The 21,166-nt window shown below is 42.2% G+C and overlaps 1 protein-coding gene across 2 annotated transcripts in view; it reads left to right on the forward strand.

Moving 5' to 3' along the window:
- RAD18 (RAD18 E3 ubiquitin protein ligase) overlaps nt 1-21,166 on the forward strand; it is a 106,261-nt gene that overhangs the window by 70,398 nt on the left and 14,697 nt on the right. For both annotated transcript variants that reach the window (XM_075005441.1, XM_075005442.1), the window contains one exon: nt 2,928-2,990. In XM_075005441.1, coding sequence (XP_074861542.1) covers nt 2,928-2,990 — 63 coding nt within the window. The remainder of the gene's footprint in view (nt 1-2,927; nt 2,991-21,166) is intronic.

Raw genomic sequence — 21,166 nt, forward strand, 5'->3', positions numbered from 1 at the left:
CCCTCAGTCTAGCGGTGACTTTTACTCAAAATAATTGTGACACAAAACTTAACCTTAGTCATCAGTGAGGACACTCAAACTGAGCTAGTTTTACTGTAACTCTGTCTGTGAAATTATGTTCAGAAGGCTTTTATTTCAGAGTGAGATAAGCATGCTTTCCTCAGTTACAACATGGTGAAAGAGCCTGAGATCAGCCTTTGTAGAAGAAATTGCTACTTGTCAGTGTTCAGTCCCTGAAAGGAATATTTTGGAAAGTTGGAATCGCATGAAAACAGAGCAAAATAGAAATAGTTTTGTAGTTATAATGTTTACACACCCTAGTTATAAGTTTTGTCCTTGAGTGTAGCAAAATTTAATGAGACTTATTCTTTATTTAATGTGCTTTCTCTATATGTGTATATCTGTGTCTATAGATAGATATAGATATATAAAAGTAAAAGCTGTACTTAAAAAAATCAAATGAAATTAAGATCTGTGTAAAAGCCAATTACAGCAAACTTTCTCACTGCATCCAAACTCACTTTTGTAACTGGTTTCATTGCTGAGAGCAAACCAAGCAAGTGAAAGCAGTAGCACACATACACATCTCTAATAAAGAGTCAGTTCTTGGTGTGTCAGTACTACTGTTAAACAGACTTATCTACTGTGTTCTGTTGCCAATTTCAGAGATTCTGATCACAAAGATACGTGTATTGAGCTTTTGATAAGCTTAGAGGACCAAATCCAGTGGAAAAGATAACAACAGATATTTTTAATGTTTATCTCTTTTGCTGTAAAGTTTTTTGGATGCTCTTCCACGTATTGTTGTGTATGTAGAAACCTTTGGGATAGTAGATTCCAATGAGGTGGTGACAATATAATATACCCTCAATTTATGCAAGGGTTCCATTCCCACGCACCCTTGCATAACCTGAATTTTGTGTAAGTAAGGGGGTGGCCTTTTCCCTGGCAAAATGCATGTTCTGCAGCTGGGGAAGCAGCAGAATGGTAAGTGTTGGGGTTGGGGCTGTGGAGCGGGGGCAGGTGGGCTAAGCATGCGGTGGGTTAGGGCTGCAGGGGAGTGGAGGATGGAGTTGAACTGGAGCTGCACGCAGGGTGGGGAGGGGCAGTGTGGTCAAGGCAGAGCCATGCATGGGGTGGTGAGCCAGAGCCCTGCTGGGGTGGTGAGCCAGGCTGCAGGGGGTTTGAACCAGGATAAGAGAATGAAATGGGAGCCATGTGTGGGGGTTTGAAGCAGGGCCAAAGGGGTTGAGTTTGAGCCATGTGTGGGGTTGTGCTGAGCCAGAGCCAAATGCACGTGGTGAGTGGGGCTGGGGAGGGTGGCGGGAAGGTGCTGAACCAGGGCCAGGGGGAGCGAGATTTTGAGTTGTGTTAGTGCAAGTTAAATGCAACTTGAAATTGCGCATTTTGAGGTTTTACTGTATAATATGAGACCATTTGTGTATCTGCTGTGTAAATCAAATTTATATTCGTCCCCAGAGACCAATCATATTTCCTTTGTAGAATAATTAACTTTTTGATTGACCTTAGGCATAAGTCATTGAATTCTAATTCTGTTCCCAAATGCATTTGAGATGTTCAGTTTTTCAACTGTCAAAAATGCTTAAATACTATCTTTGTGTTATCATGAAAGTGCACTGGAGAGGGGTGAAAACAGAGTAAGAGGAGAGATTGGAGCAGCAGTTGGCAGGAAGGAGGAAATAGAAAGTAGATTATTTTTTAGGCTAGAAGGAACAGATGCAGTGGCAATATGAATGTTGAGAAGGAAGGAATTATTTGGTGGGTGGAAGAATGATTCAGGTGGAATGGGAGACATTAAGGAATAAAATTTTTGATTCTTAACAAAAGACGTATGGCAATGCTCCAACAGTGACCAGGATGTACTTAAACTGTAATTTGAATTTGTAATTCATTTTTTTTTTTATTTGTGCTTAAGATACTCCTACATTTTCAGTGTTTTCGATCTACTACATAGAAATAATTAAAAAAAAAGCATTTCTCTCTAATGATGTTATATGATGTTAGTGCTACAAGAGTTTATTCACCATAACATAAACAAGTTGCCTACGCTTGCAAAATCCCTGTGAAATGATTGTGAGAGGCATTGCTTTTTGCCAGTACTTGCTGGTACTGAGTACTGGCCCCTCGGTAGCCCCAATCTTGGGATTGGCTGTAGAATGGAGAGTGGAGAAGCCATCTGAGTACTGGCTTTGCTTCTCTCTCTCTCTCTCTCTCTCTCTCTCTCCCTTTTTTTTTAAAAACACTGGTGACAGGTGAACAAGAAGTACAATAATGCCAAAACTGCAGTACAGTGGTTTGTTTGGAATATGACAATTTAATATCTGGATAATTAAATTTAATTTGTGATTCTTCAACAGAGGTGACAGATTTTGTAAATAAATTTACATTTTGATATTCTGTTATCAAAGATTTGACAGAAAAATGGACAGGAAAATGTTTACCTTTTGAAAAACAAACTGGACACAATCTCTTTATATCCAACCACCTCCAACATGATGCTCACATAAAAAAACTGAGTTTTTGTTTTATTCATGCTCCCCTAAATGACAACTTTATTCTAATATGCCCTCCTCCCATTCTCTTTGATTTGTGCAAAGAGGCACAAAAGCAGCTGGATCAAGCCAACTGAGAATTCCACCACCATGGCTGATTTTTCTTTTCCTTGCTCAAACACAGGTCTGGAGTGGGAAGGGGAGGTGGCCAGAGCATACTGTATTCTCACTATGGTGAGCTAGTGTGTCTTCCTTCAGCCTCAGTGACCTATGCTGTAGCATAGGATCAGCTAGCAACCATATTGAGAATCAAATAAGTTCCATGAGAATTAATTTATTATTGTAAATCCAGTTTTAGATAATTGTTGAGGAAGGTTTATATAATCTAAATGTTGTTTTACGTTATCCTTTCAGCTCCAGTTCAGATATTTTGAGAGATCTGCAAGAAGTTGAGATGTTTTCAGAGTCATCAGAGAAGTGAGTACAGTAATGGATGACTGAGGTAATTGGCTGAGACAAGTCTAGGTCATTTAATTAGTTGCTCTGTATGAATAAAAAGACATGGTTCAAATGAACAAGTAAGAAAAAACTTGAAATTAAGGCTGCTACGGTGGCATTGGAAATGCTTGAAGACCTGGCATCACAAACTTTACAAAGCAAGCACACTTTGGATTACACAATATTCATTCTGAATTTCTTCTGTGTGGAGTGAGAAGTCCTCTTCTCTGCGTTTAAAAGCATTTTTTTAAAACAGAAAATCAATTTTGTTATTTGTGTTACAGTAATGTCTAGTGGGTGCAGCTGAGGTGAGGCTTAATTGTACTAGGCATTGTATAAACATGTAATAAGAAATAGTCCATGCTCCAAAAGCTTATAGTGTAAATTAATAGGAAACACAGCAGGTGGAAAGGGAAAAAAGTGCAGAGTAATGGATGGTTTTCCCAAGATCACACAAAAGTGGCAGAGCTAAAAATAGAATTCAGGTGTTCAGTGTCCCAATTTTTGCCCTAACCGCTGTAAAGTTCTAAAATCCTCAGAAGGGGAAATAGGAATCAAAATTGGGAAGGGTTCTGCAACAATGCTTCAGTTTGTCATGTGGGACTGAGACTTTTTTTTAAATCAGATTATTGTACTAGTTAGTATTCCTGAAAAATCCGATATACCCAGGGTACACAACAAATTTGGTATGGAAGGTCTTCGTGTACGTGCTGGAATCCTTGTTTAAATAGCATGCCAGCTGCAATATTTGAGCATAAGAGGGTGATATTAGAGGAATCACATCAAATTTAATTGTGAATGAATTTTCAAAGTCCTTAGAAAAGTTAACTGGGGAAATAATCCAATCACGTGTGTTCACTAGACTGGTAGCTCTTCATAAACCTCGTAAGCCATAACTGAAATGATATTTGGAACTCATAAGTGTGTATATTATTTAATCGATGAAGTATGGTGTTGTAGTGGATAATAACACTTGATAATGGATACACTGACAAGGTCTTGACTGTAACGGTGCCAGAAAACAAGTGAGAATATTATTCAGTAGGAAAGTATAAAATAATAATCTTGTGGTTAAAAAAAAATGGGTGATGTTTAGAAGAGGAATGTTCATAAGCATAATTTCTGACAGCACCAGCATAAAATATTCATTTGTACCTATTTTCCAGTTCTGTAGTCTGCATTATAACATTTTCCTCAAGATTTTTTCTGCTGCTGTTTTGATTGTCTGGAATGTTAACCCAGAATGGAAGCAAGCAACTGTAGCTGTCTTTAGAGTAGACAGGAGTTAGAACTCCTTATGTTTCAGGTATACTCATGCATGGGCCACTTGACTCCTTCCTCACAACCTTCTTCCTGAAACAACATATGGGAGTGTCATTGTATGATACGTAAGCAGTGTTGGCAACACAAGGGATGCAAACTCCTTCAAATGAATTGTAACACGTGGACCATAACATTATCTAGCATGAAATGACACAGCCTTACTGCTCCCCTTTACTTATTTACAGCTATTTTGAGTGTAATTTGAACATAAATGTAAGATCCTGTTTTTGACATTTACTAGGTTAGCAGTTTATTTTATCATTGGGGTTGAAGATGATAGGGTAGATTGTGCCTTTTTAGTCTGTCAATGCACTTGAAAATGGGATGAAACTAATAATTTCAGGGGCTAAATTATGAAATATTTTGTCATTTTTTCCAAACCCAATAGAAATGTGATTTGTTGTGATTTCTTACACCTTCTGTTGGCAAACTATGTATTTATTTATCTTACATCTGTTTTTTAGAAAATTGGAATATCCATAAAAACTTATCTGGGACATATAATCACCTCCCTAAAAATGTCAGGCTAAGAAAGTAACAAACGTGGCTCGGGGACAGATTTATACTGCTAAGAAGCTACAAAATTGAGAATGTCCGTTTCTCTGAGATCTTGTTAATGACGGGGGAGAGGTGTGTGAAGTATTTCATCTTGATTGATTGATAGGAAACTATCTGTCTCTCTCTTTAGCTTTTTGATTAGCATGAAAATAGTGTTACGTATTTGCCTTTTTTGAGGTGGGGGGCATATGAGGGGAGAACACCTACCCTTCCTCCACATCATCACAAACCTGTGCAGAACTGGTCCATAACCTTTGAAATATTTCTGTGAAATGACACATTCAGATCAACAAATTACACTTGGTGCACTTAATAAAAGGGATTGAGGACTGACACTTACTACAATGTGAACCTCTCTTGTCCAGCATTCTATAGTTCAGCAACAACTGTGATCTGACGTGATTTTTAGTTAGTTGGTAGTCCACTTATTAGGGTGTGGCCAGGTTTCCCACAATCCTGTAAATTTTGTTTATGGCCACCAGTCCTGGCTCTCAATGTTCTGTGCTGGTACGTGGCTAAACAGTAAACCCTTGATTTAACGGACACTGATACAAAGGATGCTATCTGTCAGTCACATCCCCTCCCCTCCCCATAAATGTTGGATACTTACCAGAGCTGCTGCCAGGGCTGGAGGAACTGCCGGAGTGGCTGGGACCGCCAGGGCTGGAGAGGCCATTGCAGCAGTGGGGGCCACCAGGCCTGGAGGAGCCAGGGGAGAGGGGGCTGTGGCAGGGTGCAGGAGCTCTCCTTCCCCCAGCCCCTTTTGTGCGGAGAATGTTGGTGTCCAGCCACCACTGCCTTCAGTGGTGCTGCGCAGCAGCCATGGTGTCGGAGGCTGCTGCCTGCTGGCAGGCTGTGGGCAGCCATGCTGTGCCTTTGCGTGGGCAGATCGGAGCTGGGAGCTAGAGGAGCTGCAGCGCTGAGAGCTGCAGGAAGTGAAAGGAGCCAGACTGACATTCAGCTCCTCACCTGGTAGTTGGGAAGGGGAGATGGAGGTGTGAGGGGGACGAATGGGGGCAGGAGAGAGGAAGGGAAGAGGGGGCAGAGGACAGAAGTGAGTGATGGGCTGGGAAAGTCAGTGCATCACCATACAGTATAACCATTTGGATATAATGGACTTTCAGCATTAACTGACCCCCCTATCCCACATTAGTCCATTAAATTGAAGGTTTACTGTAAATTACCATTACCTGTCTTCTAAGACACATACAAGCCGTGGAAGTGTTGGTAATGCTGCTAAGAGGGAGCATGTTTTTATGATTTATCTACTGATTTTCTTGTGCCAGTGTAGTAAAGTTGTAGAGCAAAACTAGCACTTGGTTATGAAGAGACCTGATAAGCCTTGGCTAGGCATGGGGTTATTGTGGGTGTATCAGTACAGTCACACAATACCAAGCATCTTTGCAAGTGCTGTTCCATTTATTTGCCTCAGTGACATAAAAATGTTGATCTCCTGTGGTTTAGCAGATTTTCTGGATCCGGAACTGGTCAGATCTCCCGGGTGCTGGACAAGAGAGGTTCAGCTTGTCCATGACTACATCTCTGGGTTCCACGTATGAATCATCAGAGAGATTATTGCAAATGGCAAACATGATGATCTGACTATCAGATGAAGGAAGGAAATTGGAGAAGTCTTTAGATTTGTCCTAAATGGTTATGTTGAAGGATGACATTTGACCATCACTGCTCATGTTTCTTAATGGGTTACAGTTTCTTAAGAGAAATCATCATAGACATATTTTATGCTCAATGACAGCATAATACAATTAGATAAAATGTATAAAAGCAAACCAGAAAATCACATCAGGACACATGTTTGCATTTCCTTAGGCTGCAGATTTCACTCATTATCCTTAATGAAGTAGGAGCTGTTATAAGCTAAATGTACTTAGTTCAAAAGTAGTTTCCAGATTTTAGAAAATGTATCTCTATCAATGGGTTTAGTGTCCGTAATATCTCATAACATCAACAAAACAAAATCTGCTAAGAGTTTGACACAATGGACCTGGGTGGTACTGTCACTGAAATGAATGGCAAAATTTCCATTGGCTTGAATGGGAGCATGATGAAGCAAAATGGCGATGCCCAGTGCTAGAGGGTTCTACTGCATCAGCAGCTGCAGGGTGGCTCCACTTGGTGGAGGAACAAAGGAACCCTTAGTTGCCTGTAGTATGCCCAGAGCACAAACTGCTTACTGAGGGCTGTGAGATGCAGACAATATTTTGCTTCCCAGACCACTTCTGAGACCATAGAACACATTACTTCCACAGTGACCATGTGAAGTAGTAGTATATGCCTGAATAAAGCAGATAACTGTAATTTGTATTTTTCATTCCTTTTCACATTTTTATTATTTCTCTTCCACTAGATAGGTGTATTCCTTTTCCTTTTTTCATATTTTTAGCTCATGGACTAACACTAGCACCTTATATCGCAGGAAATAGTATATTTATTTTTAGCATTTTTCTGTGGGGCTTAATCACAGTCCTATTTTTTTTTGTCAAGCAAATTACTTGTATTTGATATATGCTTTCCATGTGAGGATATTTCAGTGTACATTCTGGAGATTTTTTTGTGTCCATAATTTGCCCAGGTCGCACCTTATTTATGGATACAGTATAGCTTTTTTTCCCCATCTCTTTCCACATTTGAAGCCTATTGTTAAATTTTAAATATTCAATATTAAATATTTTGGTAGTTGGAAACAATTATTTCTTAGTGGAAACAAGGCATTGATTATTTTTCTTTCTTAAGCCATTCTTGATTGTTGAGTATTATCCAGTCTATCACGGGCGTGTATTTTGAGAGCTTCATGCAAAGATTAATAGGACAGCTAAAATTCCTTCCCCAGTGGACTCTTATTTTCCCCAACATCATCATTTGTTCGCTGAGTGATTGATGGAGGGCCACCATTTTTAAACTACCAGGTGGTGACATGCAGCTAGTTTCCCCAGCATATAACAATAAAAATCCTCTGTTCCCTTTTGCATCACTGAAATGGTGATCCAGCAAGTGCCAACAATTGATGGTGATTGAGTAGAGATCTAATAGTTAAGTGAGTGGAACCATTAGTGTTTTGGTGCATTTGCAGACCATGTTCTTTAGTGAAAGACAGAGTTCAAACTTGCAGAGTTTGTTCTTTTGTGCAGGTTATTTCTGCACAGCAGTGTTGGAAATTAATATTAGCAATGTGTTTGTGGAAAAATCATTTCTTACTCTCAGTAATTTTCTTAACTGGAGAATGTAGTCAAACATTTGATTGGTTTGTTTTAGCCAAGCTGTAGTAACATGTGGACAAGTTGATTGGTGTACCAGGATCTGGAGCAGAAACTCAAGTGCAACTTTGATTATGCTTAATATTGTTCAGATTAATTATAGAACATTATTTACACTTCGGTAAGTTAACACTGAGCTTTTCAATAGCTAAACTGTGTCAAGCAAGTGCCTTACCCTGAGAGTTTATTATCTAAAATCACAAGTAGAAACTGCCAGAATGGCATGTGTCTGGAACAGAGTTTATTTAAAATCAGTCAAGCCAACTGCAGACTATTTTTATCACATACTTTTCTATAAATATTTGTAAGAGGAGGGATACTAAGTAAAATGATAGATGAGTAGGTCATAGATTTTGGCTGTATGTTTTAAAACTTCACTTTATATGTTTGTGAATAAGACATTAGTAACATTCCCCAAGGCTCAATCTGGACTGCTGAACTCAATTCAACAATCTGGTTTGCCTATTATACAGCTTCACAGTGAGAGCAACCAGTGGCTTTGCTCACACACACACGTTCTCTAGCATGTGAATTACTCTCAGCTGAGTACTTACACCCCCTGACTCTTGAATTGTTCTGGAGTGACACCAGCAAATACCCAGTCATAGGTTCCCTTTTGCATCACTGAAACAGTGATCCAGCAAGTGCCAATGGTTGGTGATGGTTGAGGAGAGGTCTAATAGTTAAGGGAGTGGAACCATTAGCTTCTTTGCACGTTTTCTGGCAGTGTTCTGTAGTGGAAGACAGTACCAGCAAATTCCCAGTCCCAGACTTGTCCCCAGATGTGTACTTTTTACCACCTTGCTCTTTCCTTTTGTGCAGTACAAGCTCATAAAAAGTCAATCATTTCATTAATAGACAATGAAATGCACAAACCCTGTTACTTCAAATGGAGGCTTCCAAACACTTCAGTATGTGTTTGGATTGATTTGGATAAAATAAAACAAGTTTATTAAGTACAGAAAGATAGCTTTTATAAGAAAGGAAGCATAAAAGTCAGAATTCGTTACATAGAAATAAAAGGCAAAATGCAAACACTTACTAGGCTTAACTAGCGAAGTGGATTTAAAGCAAAAGGGCTCTCTCACCATATGCTCTCATGGCAGGCTGGCTGGATTTTTACAACCAGGACCAAATCTCCATTTAAATGATGCTTCCTTTATCTTTAAACATTGTTGATGCCATGAGTAGTGATAAAGAGAGAAATGTAGTTTCTGTCTTCTGTTCCTCATTTTTATCTTTTCTTCCTCTTTGAGAATCATCTCCAGCTGGCAACTGTCTGCTTACATAGTAACCTCTACCTGTTCCATTGCAAAAATGTACATTTCTTGCTCACACACTTCATCCTGCCAAAATATGGCACGCTTACCCTGGCGAGAGTCCTTTTGATGATGATCACTTGGCCATTTGTCTCTGAGGAACTGGTTTACCTGGTTCTCCAGATTTGGAATATGGCTTAGTAACCTCACACAGTAGACTATTTATAGGCAATATACATATTTTACAATATCAATCAAAAAATTGAGTGTTCAAATGACAACTCACAAAGCATAGTTTGTATAGCATTTATCAGACTTGTAAAAGATGTAAACATAGGGGTACAGTTTGTCACAGTGGTGAACAGCCTGTTCTTTTGAAAGGAGTCAGTCAGTAAAGCTCTCATAGTAAAATGTAGTATAATATTTATATAGAAAGAGATTTCAACTTTATTCTGTGACTTGAGTGATTATTTTTGCCACAATAGTCAATTCTGCTAGGACAAAAATAGATTCAACTGGCAACGGCACTTTGTAATATGATACAACTGGCATAGTAGACAGTTTTGATCAGTGTTTCTTAGCCATATACTAGGCTATAGTTTAGCCACTTCATAAAACAGAAGGCAACATTTGTGAAATATATTGTCATCATGTATCTAGAGTGTATTAAAAAGAAAATAAGTATAGAAAAATGCTTTTTACTCTATGAAACAAAGATAAAAGTTAACTCTGAACTTTTATATAAATGATACCTTTTTTCTAAAGCAGCATAGGCACTTAGGTCAACTTTGAAAGATAAAAAATTGTTCAAGTGATACCCTTCAAGAAAGCAGAAGAGTACCTTTGGATATAGACTGGGTAACCTAGTGAAGTAAGCTTTAAACTAGGATAAGACCAAAGCCCACAGGTAAGCCCAAAACATAGGGACTTGGGTGAAAGACAGGAGTCTGGGAGGGAAAATGGACAGTCACAATAGGTACAAAGGAGAAATTATAGGGAATTCTGAGGGGAAACCTAATGAACACTTAAGATGTCTTTTTACTAATGCAAGATGTATGGGGAAAAACAACAAGAAATACAGGTGAATATTCACAATTATGATATAATTGACATCACAGAAACATGGTGGGATAATTGACATGACTGGAATATTGGTATAGAAGTGTACAACTAGTTTGGGAAGGAGTGGCTGGGGGGAAAAAGGAGGAGGTTTTACCTTGTATATCAGAGATACATATGCTTGCACTGAGGGAGTATTGTGTTTATGTTCATATGATGAAGTAGAAGTGGGAGGCAGACCTGTTGGAAATCCTCTGGATAAAAAGGAGCAAAACTTTCCTCCCCGGAAAGAGTGATGTCATGCAATGTGTCTTATCATAGACCACCTAACCAGAAAGAAGAGTTGGATAAAGCCTTTTTTTTTTTTTTTTTTTTTTAAACAAACTCATCCAAACCTATGTTTAGTGTGGAGAAGGCTGACGGGGTAGCACAATAATAATCTTCAACTACGTAAAATATTGTTATAAAGAGTATGGAAATTGTTCTTAACCATTGAGGACAAGAAGTAATTGTCTTAAATTGCAGTAAGGAAGATTTAAGTTTGTGCACGTTAGGAAAAACTTCCTAACTGTAAGGATAGTTAACCAGTGGAACAAGTTACCTAAGGATGTCATAGACTCTGCATCACTGGAGTTTTTTGAGAACTGGTTTGGTAGGGTGCTCTAGTAAAAATGAAGTCCTGCCTCAGTTTGGATCTTTCTAGGTCCCTTCCAATCCTACATTTCTATGATTCTGTGATCAGACCCAAAATGTAAGTTTTATGATAAGAAAAAAAATAAGTAATATGTATCCAACTATAATGGTTACCCACTTTAGCCTCGTCTACGCTTCTGGGGAGGTCGATGCTGTGGAGATTGGTTTCTCGGGAGCTGATTTAGCAAATCTAATTAAGTCCCACTAAACTGACCAATAATCATGCTTCTGTCTATTCCAGGACTCCATTGGAGCAAGAAAAGTAAGGGGAATCAACAGGAGAGTTTTTCCCGTTGACACCCCTGCAGTTAGAACAACTTGATTGGAAAGTACATCGATTCCAGCTACACTATTTGTGTAGCTGAAGATGCGTACCTTAGGTCAACACTGTCCACTAGTGTAGACCAGGCCATAGTATTTACAAATCCAACATTACAGTATTGTGCTAGAATGTGAGGATCTGTAGAGTGAAACTGTCTAGGAACCTTGTCTGCCTTATTTGTTAGATGGGTATAATAAAGATGCAGAATGAACGACGAATGAAAAATCAAGACCCTAGTATTTGGCATAATGGATGGTTCAAATAGGAGAGGCAGACCCCACAGAGAATGGGTAGATGATGTAGTAGATTGGTGGAGAGCTAGTCTATAGAAACTAAGCCACTCTGCACTGGATAGGGAAAGATGGAAGGAAATAGTAAGAGAGGCATCAGACACCAACGGGCGCTGAGCCCACGGTGGATGATGGTATAATAAAGAAGTTTTTGAACTTGATAGTCTTCTTTTAAACAGCATGTGTCAAAAATATGCAAAAAGAGTCTAGTAAATATTACTGCTCATACATTTTTATGTTGTTAGGGACAGCTGATGTTCATTTTTATAGTCTTTGAAGCAGGATGATTTTTTAAGTCTTAATAGAGAAATGATTATTCCTCAGCTAAATAGCCATTCTTTCTGTCAAGTCTGATTTAGAACATTTAACAATATTCTAACCTTTTAATGAATGGGCTTTTTTTGTTTTCCACCCTAATGATTTTTATTGTTGGCAATTAAGGTTTCCTTTGTGACTGAATAGATATGATGAAGATATGCTAAAACTTGTGTAGTGAATGTCAACTGGCTGCTTTGTGTTGATTAGTAAAAGGGTAGCTCAGTAATTTAACTTGGTATGGGTGGAAGTGGGAGGAGGGAAATATATTTCTATAATGGGAAATCAGGCTTGGATACTACTATACAGTTTACTTTTTCTAATGCACTCCTTTGTGTCCACTCAGAGTTGGAACAATCAGCTAGGATTCTTTTGTTTGAACTCATGAAGCTGGATGGCACAGTGCTTTCAATGTGGTGTCCTTGGTTTTGCCATGGTATACCGCAGGCCAGTCTTGCGGGCACACTTCAGGGCATGTTTCTGGTACCTTTTAACCTGTTTTTATATTCAGGGTTAGTGGCTATGACAAATTTGTCTGAGGGTAAAGGGCAAAGAGTAGCTGCTGCAAAACCAGAGTCTTTCTTTTGACTATTTCATGCCAATAGTTTTTCGTACTGTTTGGGAGTACACATAGTAGGAGGGGTAACAGATATGTTACAAATTTCAAAACAGGTAAGGTCCTTTGAGTTAAAAAATCAGAAGATACATAGCAATCTATATCCTTCTGTTCACGGGTATCTACGCTGGTTATTCCTTCCTGAGGCAGATCAAGAAAGAGCATAATTGAGTCTAGTATCAGAGGGAGAGCCATGTTAGTTTGTATCTGCAAAAACAACAAGAAGTCCTGTGGCACTTAATAGGTTAACAGATTTTTTGGAGCATAAGCTTTTCTGGGAAAAGACCCACTTTGTCAGATGCACGTAGTGGAGATTCCAGAGGCTGGTCTAAATAATAACCCATGGTTGAGACTGTAATTTGGGGATTTTAATTGAATTCTAGACCTTTTACTTTCCAATAGCTTAAAGTTGTTGTGATATTACCAACTTCTCCAGTGACATTAACTTTGTTCAGACACAACAGTTTGAAAGTCAAAGTGCCAAACCAGAGCACTACTAACAGTTTTATTGATGGCAACAGGATGATTTGTTACCAAGAGTAAAGGTCCTGCAGTTAGAATATAAATGTCAAATTTTGTTGGAGGCAGTTATGAAACAATGGTGAATCCAGCTTTACCTTCCTACACCGACATTTTCCCAGTAGAGCTAATGCCTACTATGCAGAGTTTGTGGGCAGATTCGCATTGACTTTAGTGTTATATCACCCGTGTTACAACTCATTGCCTGAGGAACAACCATGAATAGGCAGATATGATTCTGACATGCAGAGAAAATCTGTAGTATAAGGAACCAGTTTTACATAATAGGCCATCTGAGTATATCTCTAGTTTGGTTAAATACACAATAGATTTTGATCAATACTGACAGAGAGCTAGCTGTGCTAGTCTATATACTATCAAAACAAAAAAGAAGCCCAGTAGCACTTTAAAGACTAACAAAGTAATCTGTTAGGTGATGAGCTTTCGTGGGACAGGCCCACTTCTTCAGATCATACCCGTACCAGAACAGACTCAATATTTAAGGCACAGAGAACCAAAAATAGTAATCAAGGTTGACAGATCAGAAAAATATTATCAAGGTGGGCAAATCAGAGAGCAGAGGGGCAGAAGAGCGGGGGAAGGGAAGTAAAGAATTAGATAAAGCCTAGTATGCAAAATAGCCTGTGTAATGAGCTAGAAAATTCGCATCCCAGTTGAAACCACGTGTTAAGGTGTCAAATTTGATACTGGTGAGTTAAAACAGTCATTTTCATTACCCTTGTACTATAATACATTTGATTAATAACAGATTGTCAGGACCATCAAAATTGGGTCACTGTGCAGGATCTGGTATTTTCCAATTGTATTGAGTTTGTGCACTTACTATGCCCTTCTCAAAGGTTTTTATTATCTTACAGCTGCTAATTGCTTCTTGGTTCCTTAAAGGCTCTTGCTCCATAAAAATCCCATAAAGCGACTGCTCATTGCTTGTTCTTCCACTCTGGTACCCAAATGATTTGTTTTGGACTGGCTTCTTGAGCAATGTACAATCTCGTTAGCTGAATTCATTATGTCCGTTTCAGCTTAGTTTGTTTTTAATCAGTTAAACTGATGGGTGCAGAGTTAATTCATGTGTGGTCTGACATTGCTGCTCTGAAAGCATAATAGGTTTCAGTAGACATTTGCTCAATGACATCATAGCTTAACTGGCAATTTTTGATGCCATCAGGGTGCACCAGTCATGTGTATTGCTGTATCGATGAGGCTGTTGTTTAATGGCTATTGTTTAATATTTAAGGGCCCATTTATTTTACGTGATTCTGTTAATAGCCTGTGTTAGCATATGTAGACTTCACTCCTTATGATATGGAGATGATCATCTCTGTACTCTGAGATTATGATTTTGGGGTGGTTTTTTTTTTTTTCTGTTTTCCTTTCCCTTCCTCCATCAGGTAGTCAATCAAATAAACATATTTTAAAAACCCTATAGATTCTTTACCTCATTTTCTTCTTTAAAATATTAAAATTGTTATTTGTTAGCAGAAGTGTAAGTGCACTTGTTTGAGATATGATTTTATTAGTGTGACACCAGTTTATCTATAGTTCTATAGTGGATCTGGGCCTAAGTGAACAAACATATTATCATAATTAAAATGAACATATGGTGTACTTGAGTCTGTTTTAAAATAAGAATCTTTAGCAAGTGAAATCTAGGGCCCTGATTATACAAGGTGTTTCTGAATAGGTTGACCACTCAGATCAGAAGCCCCATTAATTTTAGCTCATTCAGAGCACACACAGTGGGATCAGGAGCTGAATAATAGTATGTTTATTGTAAAAGGACTAGTTAAGCTTCCTTTTCAGTCTCCTTGAGACACAGCAGTATCTTGTTATTCACAGATAAATCTAAAATACTGTTGTTAGCAAAGAAAAATGTAACTTTCAGTTCATGAACAGAAACTTTTAAACTTACTGTGTTTTTCTATATAATATTTTCATACCCTACAGAATAAGTCTTTATATTTTTGTATAATTTCAAGCCATCACAATTAATTACTTTAGTTTGTGGGACTCATAAAACAATATGCATATAAATGTACAAAATGAAAACTCACTGGGATATTTTCATGCCATAAACAAAATCTATCAGAAAAATGCATTCACATTTTAAAATGTATGTCACAACTAACGTGGCCTGAGTTGGTGATGTCTCCATACATGAAAATATTTTGTCATGCCCTAATACTGGTACATTTTATATGTTTATTATAAAACCCACAGCTCTTTCACAAATAGCTAGTCACCCAACTACTAGTGTTTGAGACAGGAAATACCATCCATGAGCCAAAGGCTTATGAAACTGACTTATACATACGAGGATTGCCTTGATTTCAGTAAAGGTGTGGATAAATCACGTCAGCTAACACTTATTTTATAGCTAATGTAGCAGCTGGTCAGCTTGACTTCTGGAGGAGCCTGTGCTTCAGCATGACAAGTAAGAATCTATAGTTGCTAACTCTCAAGATATTTGATATATTTTTTCCAAATTCTGCTTTCTGTCATTATGTAATTATGTACCTTTCTCTTTTTCTTTTTCTTTTTTTAATGAAAACTGAATTTCTATCCATGGTTTCAGAGAAATCTTTAAAAATACGACCCATAAAGATTAAAACACTAAAAGACTAAAAGATAACATGACTCATGATTTTTAAACACTTACTGTTGGCAGCCATATGCTGCCTTGTCTACACTATACTTTTAAAGTGTGTGTTAGCTAACATTTTCTAATTATGCACCATTAAATCCCAGTGAAGACAACTCTATAGTGTGGTCAAAAGAACAAACTGTAAACGTTCAAGTATTTTTCTCTAAGTTCATTCAACTGTAATCATCTTCACTGTTCCCTAAAACCATAGTAGGTTAAAAAAAATGCTGAAACAATATTCCTGTAATTTTAAATAATGTTCAGAATGTCAGAGAAGACTCTATTCACTCAGCTTCCAGGGGGTTGTTTTGGGAGCTTTCAATTTCATTTATACCTAGTATATAGAAATACTTCCCAGAGGCCTGTGTTAGGAAACTGTAACTTCCTCAGTTTATTGAACAGGGCCCTGGAGCCAGATTTGCAAACATATTTAAGAGCTGAAAGGTACATTTAAGTTCCTGGAGAGATTTTTAGAAGTATTTATAAGCAGGTTAGGTGCCTATGCCCTGTTTAAATCAATGGGAGTTAAGCATTTTACCTGTTTATATGCTTTGGAAATCCTGCTAGGCCTTTAACTTATGTGTGAAAATGTGGTCCCTGGAGACTACTGTACTAGTATGGTGAACTGGAGCATCCTCTTCATTTCACGGAGAAAATAGCTTTGATCCTCAAAGCTATAGTATTTCACTCCGGGGTCCAGTTGTACACGGTTTAATTTTGTGTTTGCAGTGTGATGATATGCCCCTGTGTTTTTGTGGATTTATGTTGAATATGAATATACATAAGTCAAATATGACATGCAAAACGTGGCATGTAATTTCTCATTGAAAAGCTTGTAGTCTGCTCAGTGCGTATATTCTGTTTGTGTGCATATATCATTCTTGTATGTGAAGTTAGAAACATGAAGTGAAAACCTGTTTGTTAATCTAGGTCTTCTAGGCTGCATGTACACTAGCAAGTTCTTTCAGAAAATCAGGCCCTTTTTCGAAAGAGCACATGGCGTGTTTGCACACAAAATGTACCCTTTTGATTTGATATAAAAAAAATGTGACTCTTCTTCCGGAAGCCCTCTTCTGCTCCCAGATTGGGAAGAGCTCCTCCTTTCGAAAGCTTCTTTTGGGGGGGAAAAAAAGCATGTGTAGATGCTCTTCAGGCCCTTTTTTCAAAAAAGCATTCCTCGTGGTGCTGGATTTTTCTATCTCTGTTCCGTTCTTTCGAAATAGCGGGGGCTGTGTGGACGCGCTTTGTCGAAAGAGTGGATCAATCTTTCCATCTGCTTTTATGTGTGTGGGTGCGCTCTTTTGAAAGATGATCTTCCGGATGATCTGCCCCAAGCTGCGTCTACATGGCTCCTCCCTTTTGGAAGGGGCATGCAAATATGACTGATCAGAAGTGCAAATAAGGTGTGGATTTAAACATCAAGCACCTCATTTGCATATTCCCACATGATCTGGCTTTTGGAAGAGCCATTTCTGAAAGCCAAAGCAGCCGTGTGGATGGGGTTCCTTCAAAAGGAAGCCTCCCTTTTGAAAGCACCCTTCTTCCTGAAAAAAAATCTCTGCATCACTTGCATTTCCGATCAGCTGCATTTGCATGCTCCTTCTGAAAGGGAGGGGCCATGTATACGTAGCTCTAGGAACTTGGCCCAGTGCTCACAATGATGATCTATGAATGTCTTCTTTTTCCAGTAAGCCTGGTTTGTGGTTGGTCCAACAAAGAGAGGTGACCATGCTACCTGGTGCTGGCATCCATCTTGAATTTTGTACTCTTGGTGGGTGGGAGGAATTGAACAAAGAGTTCCTGGCCTGGGGTAATTCTTTCTAAGGAACGAGAACCAAACAATGCGAGTCTTCAGATGGCTTCACATAGTGCTTTCTACCTCAAGGGAAAACTTGAAAGGACCTGGGAAGAAAAGAATTTTGACAACAGGAGAAGCTGTTAGACACATGTCAGAGAAAAGATAAGATCTGTCTTGAAGGATTTTACTTGGAATAAGGACTAGGGTGAGAAATTATGACCTATAACAATTTCTCATAAGTTACGTCCACACTGGGATGCTATGTCAAAATAGCGTATTTCAAAGTAGCAATATCGAAATAAGCTATTTCGACGCATAGTGTCCACACATCCTCCGGGGCTGGTGCCGTCAACATTCACCATTGACGTAAGAAAGCGCTACATCGAAATGGGCCCCACAGGGGAGCGTCTACACACAAAAGCAGCCCCAATCAGAATAAGGGGGTTAGGAAAGCCTGCGGACAGGGTCACAGGGCGGACTAGCCCTTCTGGGGCTACAGCAAGCCGCTCCCTTAAAGGGCCTCTCCCAGACACACTCAGCTTCCACAGCACAAGGTCCACAGAGTGGAAAACACGTTGCAGACCCTGTGCATGCAGCATGGACGCCTAGCTGCAGCAGCAGCCAGATGCCCTCAGGGCTGTATCCGAGGCAGGGGCCACCCTGCTCGGCGCCACTCAGGAGGCCGCCCAACACCTCCTGGAAGATGAGCTCTCCTCCTCGGGGGATGAAGGAGCTGCCCCAGACCATCATGGGGCCCTGGGCGCGCTGCCAGCTATGGAGGTACCCCACCAGCACAGAGTGGTGGGAGTGCCTGGTCCTAGAGGAGTGGGACAACAATCACTGGCTCCGGAATTTCCGGATGAGCCAGCAGACGTTCCTTGAGCTCTGCCAATGGCTCACCCCTGCCCTGAGGCACCAGGACACCCCTATGCAGCGTGCTCTCACTATCGAGAAATGGGTCAGCATCGCTGTCTGGAAGCTGGCCACTCCACACAGCTACTGATCTGTAGGACAGCAGTTTGGTGGGGGCAAGGCCACCGTTGGGGCTGTTGTCATGGAGGTAAGGAGGTCGGCGGGGGGGGGGGGGGGGCAGAGGAGGGGGAACTCCAGGCGGCGGGGAGGGGAGCCTGGGGGCCCAGCTCGGGGGGGCAGGCACACCCTGCACACCCCTCACGGGTGCTCATGTCCTCCCCCCGCAGGTGGTCCACGCTCTGCTGCTCCACAGGCTCGTGCGGCTCAGGGACCTGGATGTGGCCATCGCGGGGTTTGCCGGCACAGGGTTCCCTAACTGCTTCGGATCACTGGATGGGACCCACATCCCCATCCGCACCACGGAGCACAGCGGAGGGCACTTAGTGAACAGGAAGGGCTACCGCTCGGTGGTCCTCCAGGCCATGGTGGACAGCCAGGGCTGCTTCCAGGACATATATGTTGGTTGGCCTGGCAGCATCCATGACGTCTGCGTTTTTAGGAGCTTGGGTCTGTGCCACCAGCTGGAGACGGGGATCTACATCCCCCAGAGGGAGATCCCTCTGGGGGACACCACCATGCCCCTCTGCCTCATGGTGGATGTGGCCTGCGCCTTCCAGCCCCTGCTTATGTGCCCCTACACGGGCTACCTCAGTGCCAGCCAGGAGTCGTTCAACACCCGCCTGAGCCATGCACGCCAGGTGCTCGAGCAAACATTTGGCCACCTTAATGGTCGCTGGAGGTGCATCCCATCAGGATGCGAGGCTCCCCAACATCCTCCAGGCTGTGGGCATGTTTTACGCACTCCACAACCTGGTGGAGAGCAAGGGGGAGGCCTTTGTGCAGAGCTGGGCTGTGGAAGCTGGCACGGCCTATCCCCAGTCAGCCTCTGCCCCGAGCCGCCAAGCCGACCACTAGGGGATCCAGGTCCGGGAGGGCCTGCGGGCCCATTTTGACCAGGCTGTGGGGTAAGCGCTGGCAGGGCCATCCCGGTGGGCCACGCACTGCGCCCCACACCTACACTACTGCGCCCTGAGAGCACACGACGTTTTTGTTTTAAAAATAAACCCGAACATTATTGAAACCAACAAAAATGATAAATAGTTTTAAACAGGAGCGGGGTGGGACATGATAATGATGTACAACGAGGGGGGAACTATGTACAAAGGAGGGGGGCCTGGGTGTCCCAGTATTTGGCCCCCTTCCCTACTGTCCAGCGCCCAGTGGGGGGTGGGGTGCAACCCACACCTGGGCCAGAGGCACCGTGGGGGGTGGGATGACTGGCAGGTATGGCCGGGCCAGCTCCTGAGCCCCACGGTCCTCCTCCTCGGTGAGCTCCAGCGCAGGTGGAGAGCGGCTGGGAGTGACAGCGGCTGGAGCAGCGGGGGCAGCATCTGCTCGGCGATCCACTCCAGGGTCCTGGCGATCTGCTCGAAGGTCCACATGAAGGACTCCCAGGCCTCCTGATGCCAGGCCAGCACTCTGTCCTGCAAGTGGAGCTGGTGCTCCTCCACTTGCAGGCAGCGCTCTGACATCTCCACCTGGCGCGGGATGGTGGCAAGAACCTGGGGGTCGGCAACCACCCGCGGCTGGCTCTGGCGGTGGCAGGCTCATCCTGGGGCTGGTCCCTGCTCGGTCACCTGGCTGCAACAGCGCGACGTCCTGGGTGGGCTGTCCTGTGTGGGCTGTCCTGCGCAATGGACGCGGCACCCACGCTGTCGTGGCCCTCACATGGTGTGGCTGTGGAACAGAGCAGGGAAGATGATGACAGCCATTAGTCTGGGCCCTGACCCGCGGCCCACGCTCCCCACCCCTCCACTGCTGGGTCCCCGTCCCCTGTCCCATGATGATGATGATGACGGGTGTGATGCCTCTGTGGGTGATCTGGTTCAGGGGTTCTGCCCCCTCTACCTCCAGGGATGGGGCCTGGCACTGTCCTAGGGGCAGGTGCTGATGGGCTCTGGGGGCCATGCTGCTGCTGCTGTCCTGGGGCCGTGGTCTGGCTGAGCCGGGGTGGTCCGGGGTCAGCTGGATGTGTGGGGGGCCCTGGTCGTCTCCCTTGCCCCCGCCCCTTAACCCACGGGTGTGTGCGTGGGTTACATACCTCACGGTCTGCTCCCACGGCTGGGGGACTCCTGTAGGGCAGACACCCTGCTGGAGCTGTGGGAGAGAAGGTCAATCAGGAGCCCCCAGTCACTGGAGCCCTCCTCCTCCCCTGTCCCAGGAGTGGGTTCCTTGGGGGGTCCCTGGGGTCCAGGGTTGGATCCTGGACGGGACTCTGGCTCTGGGGCCGGCTGGGACCCATTGGCCAAGGTGTCAAGGGTGGCCGGTGGGGAGGAGGTGAACTGGGGGATCAGGATCTCCTGGAGCTCCCTGTAAAAGGGGCAAGCGGTGGGGGCGGCCCCAGACCGGCTGGCCATGTCCCGGGCCCGGACGTAACCCTGACGCAGCTCCTTGACTTTACTCCTGACATGGTCAGGAGGGCGGACAGGGT

This window comes from Carettochelys insculpta, chromosome 11 (assembly GCF_033958435.1).
Source record: "Carettochelys insculpta isolate YL-2023 chromosome 11, ASM3395843v1, whole genome shotgun sequence".
Classification (NCBI taxonomy): Eukaryota; Metazoa; Chordata; order Testudines; family Carettochelyidae; genus Carettochelys; species Carettochelys insculpta.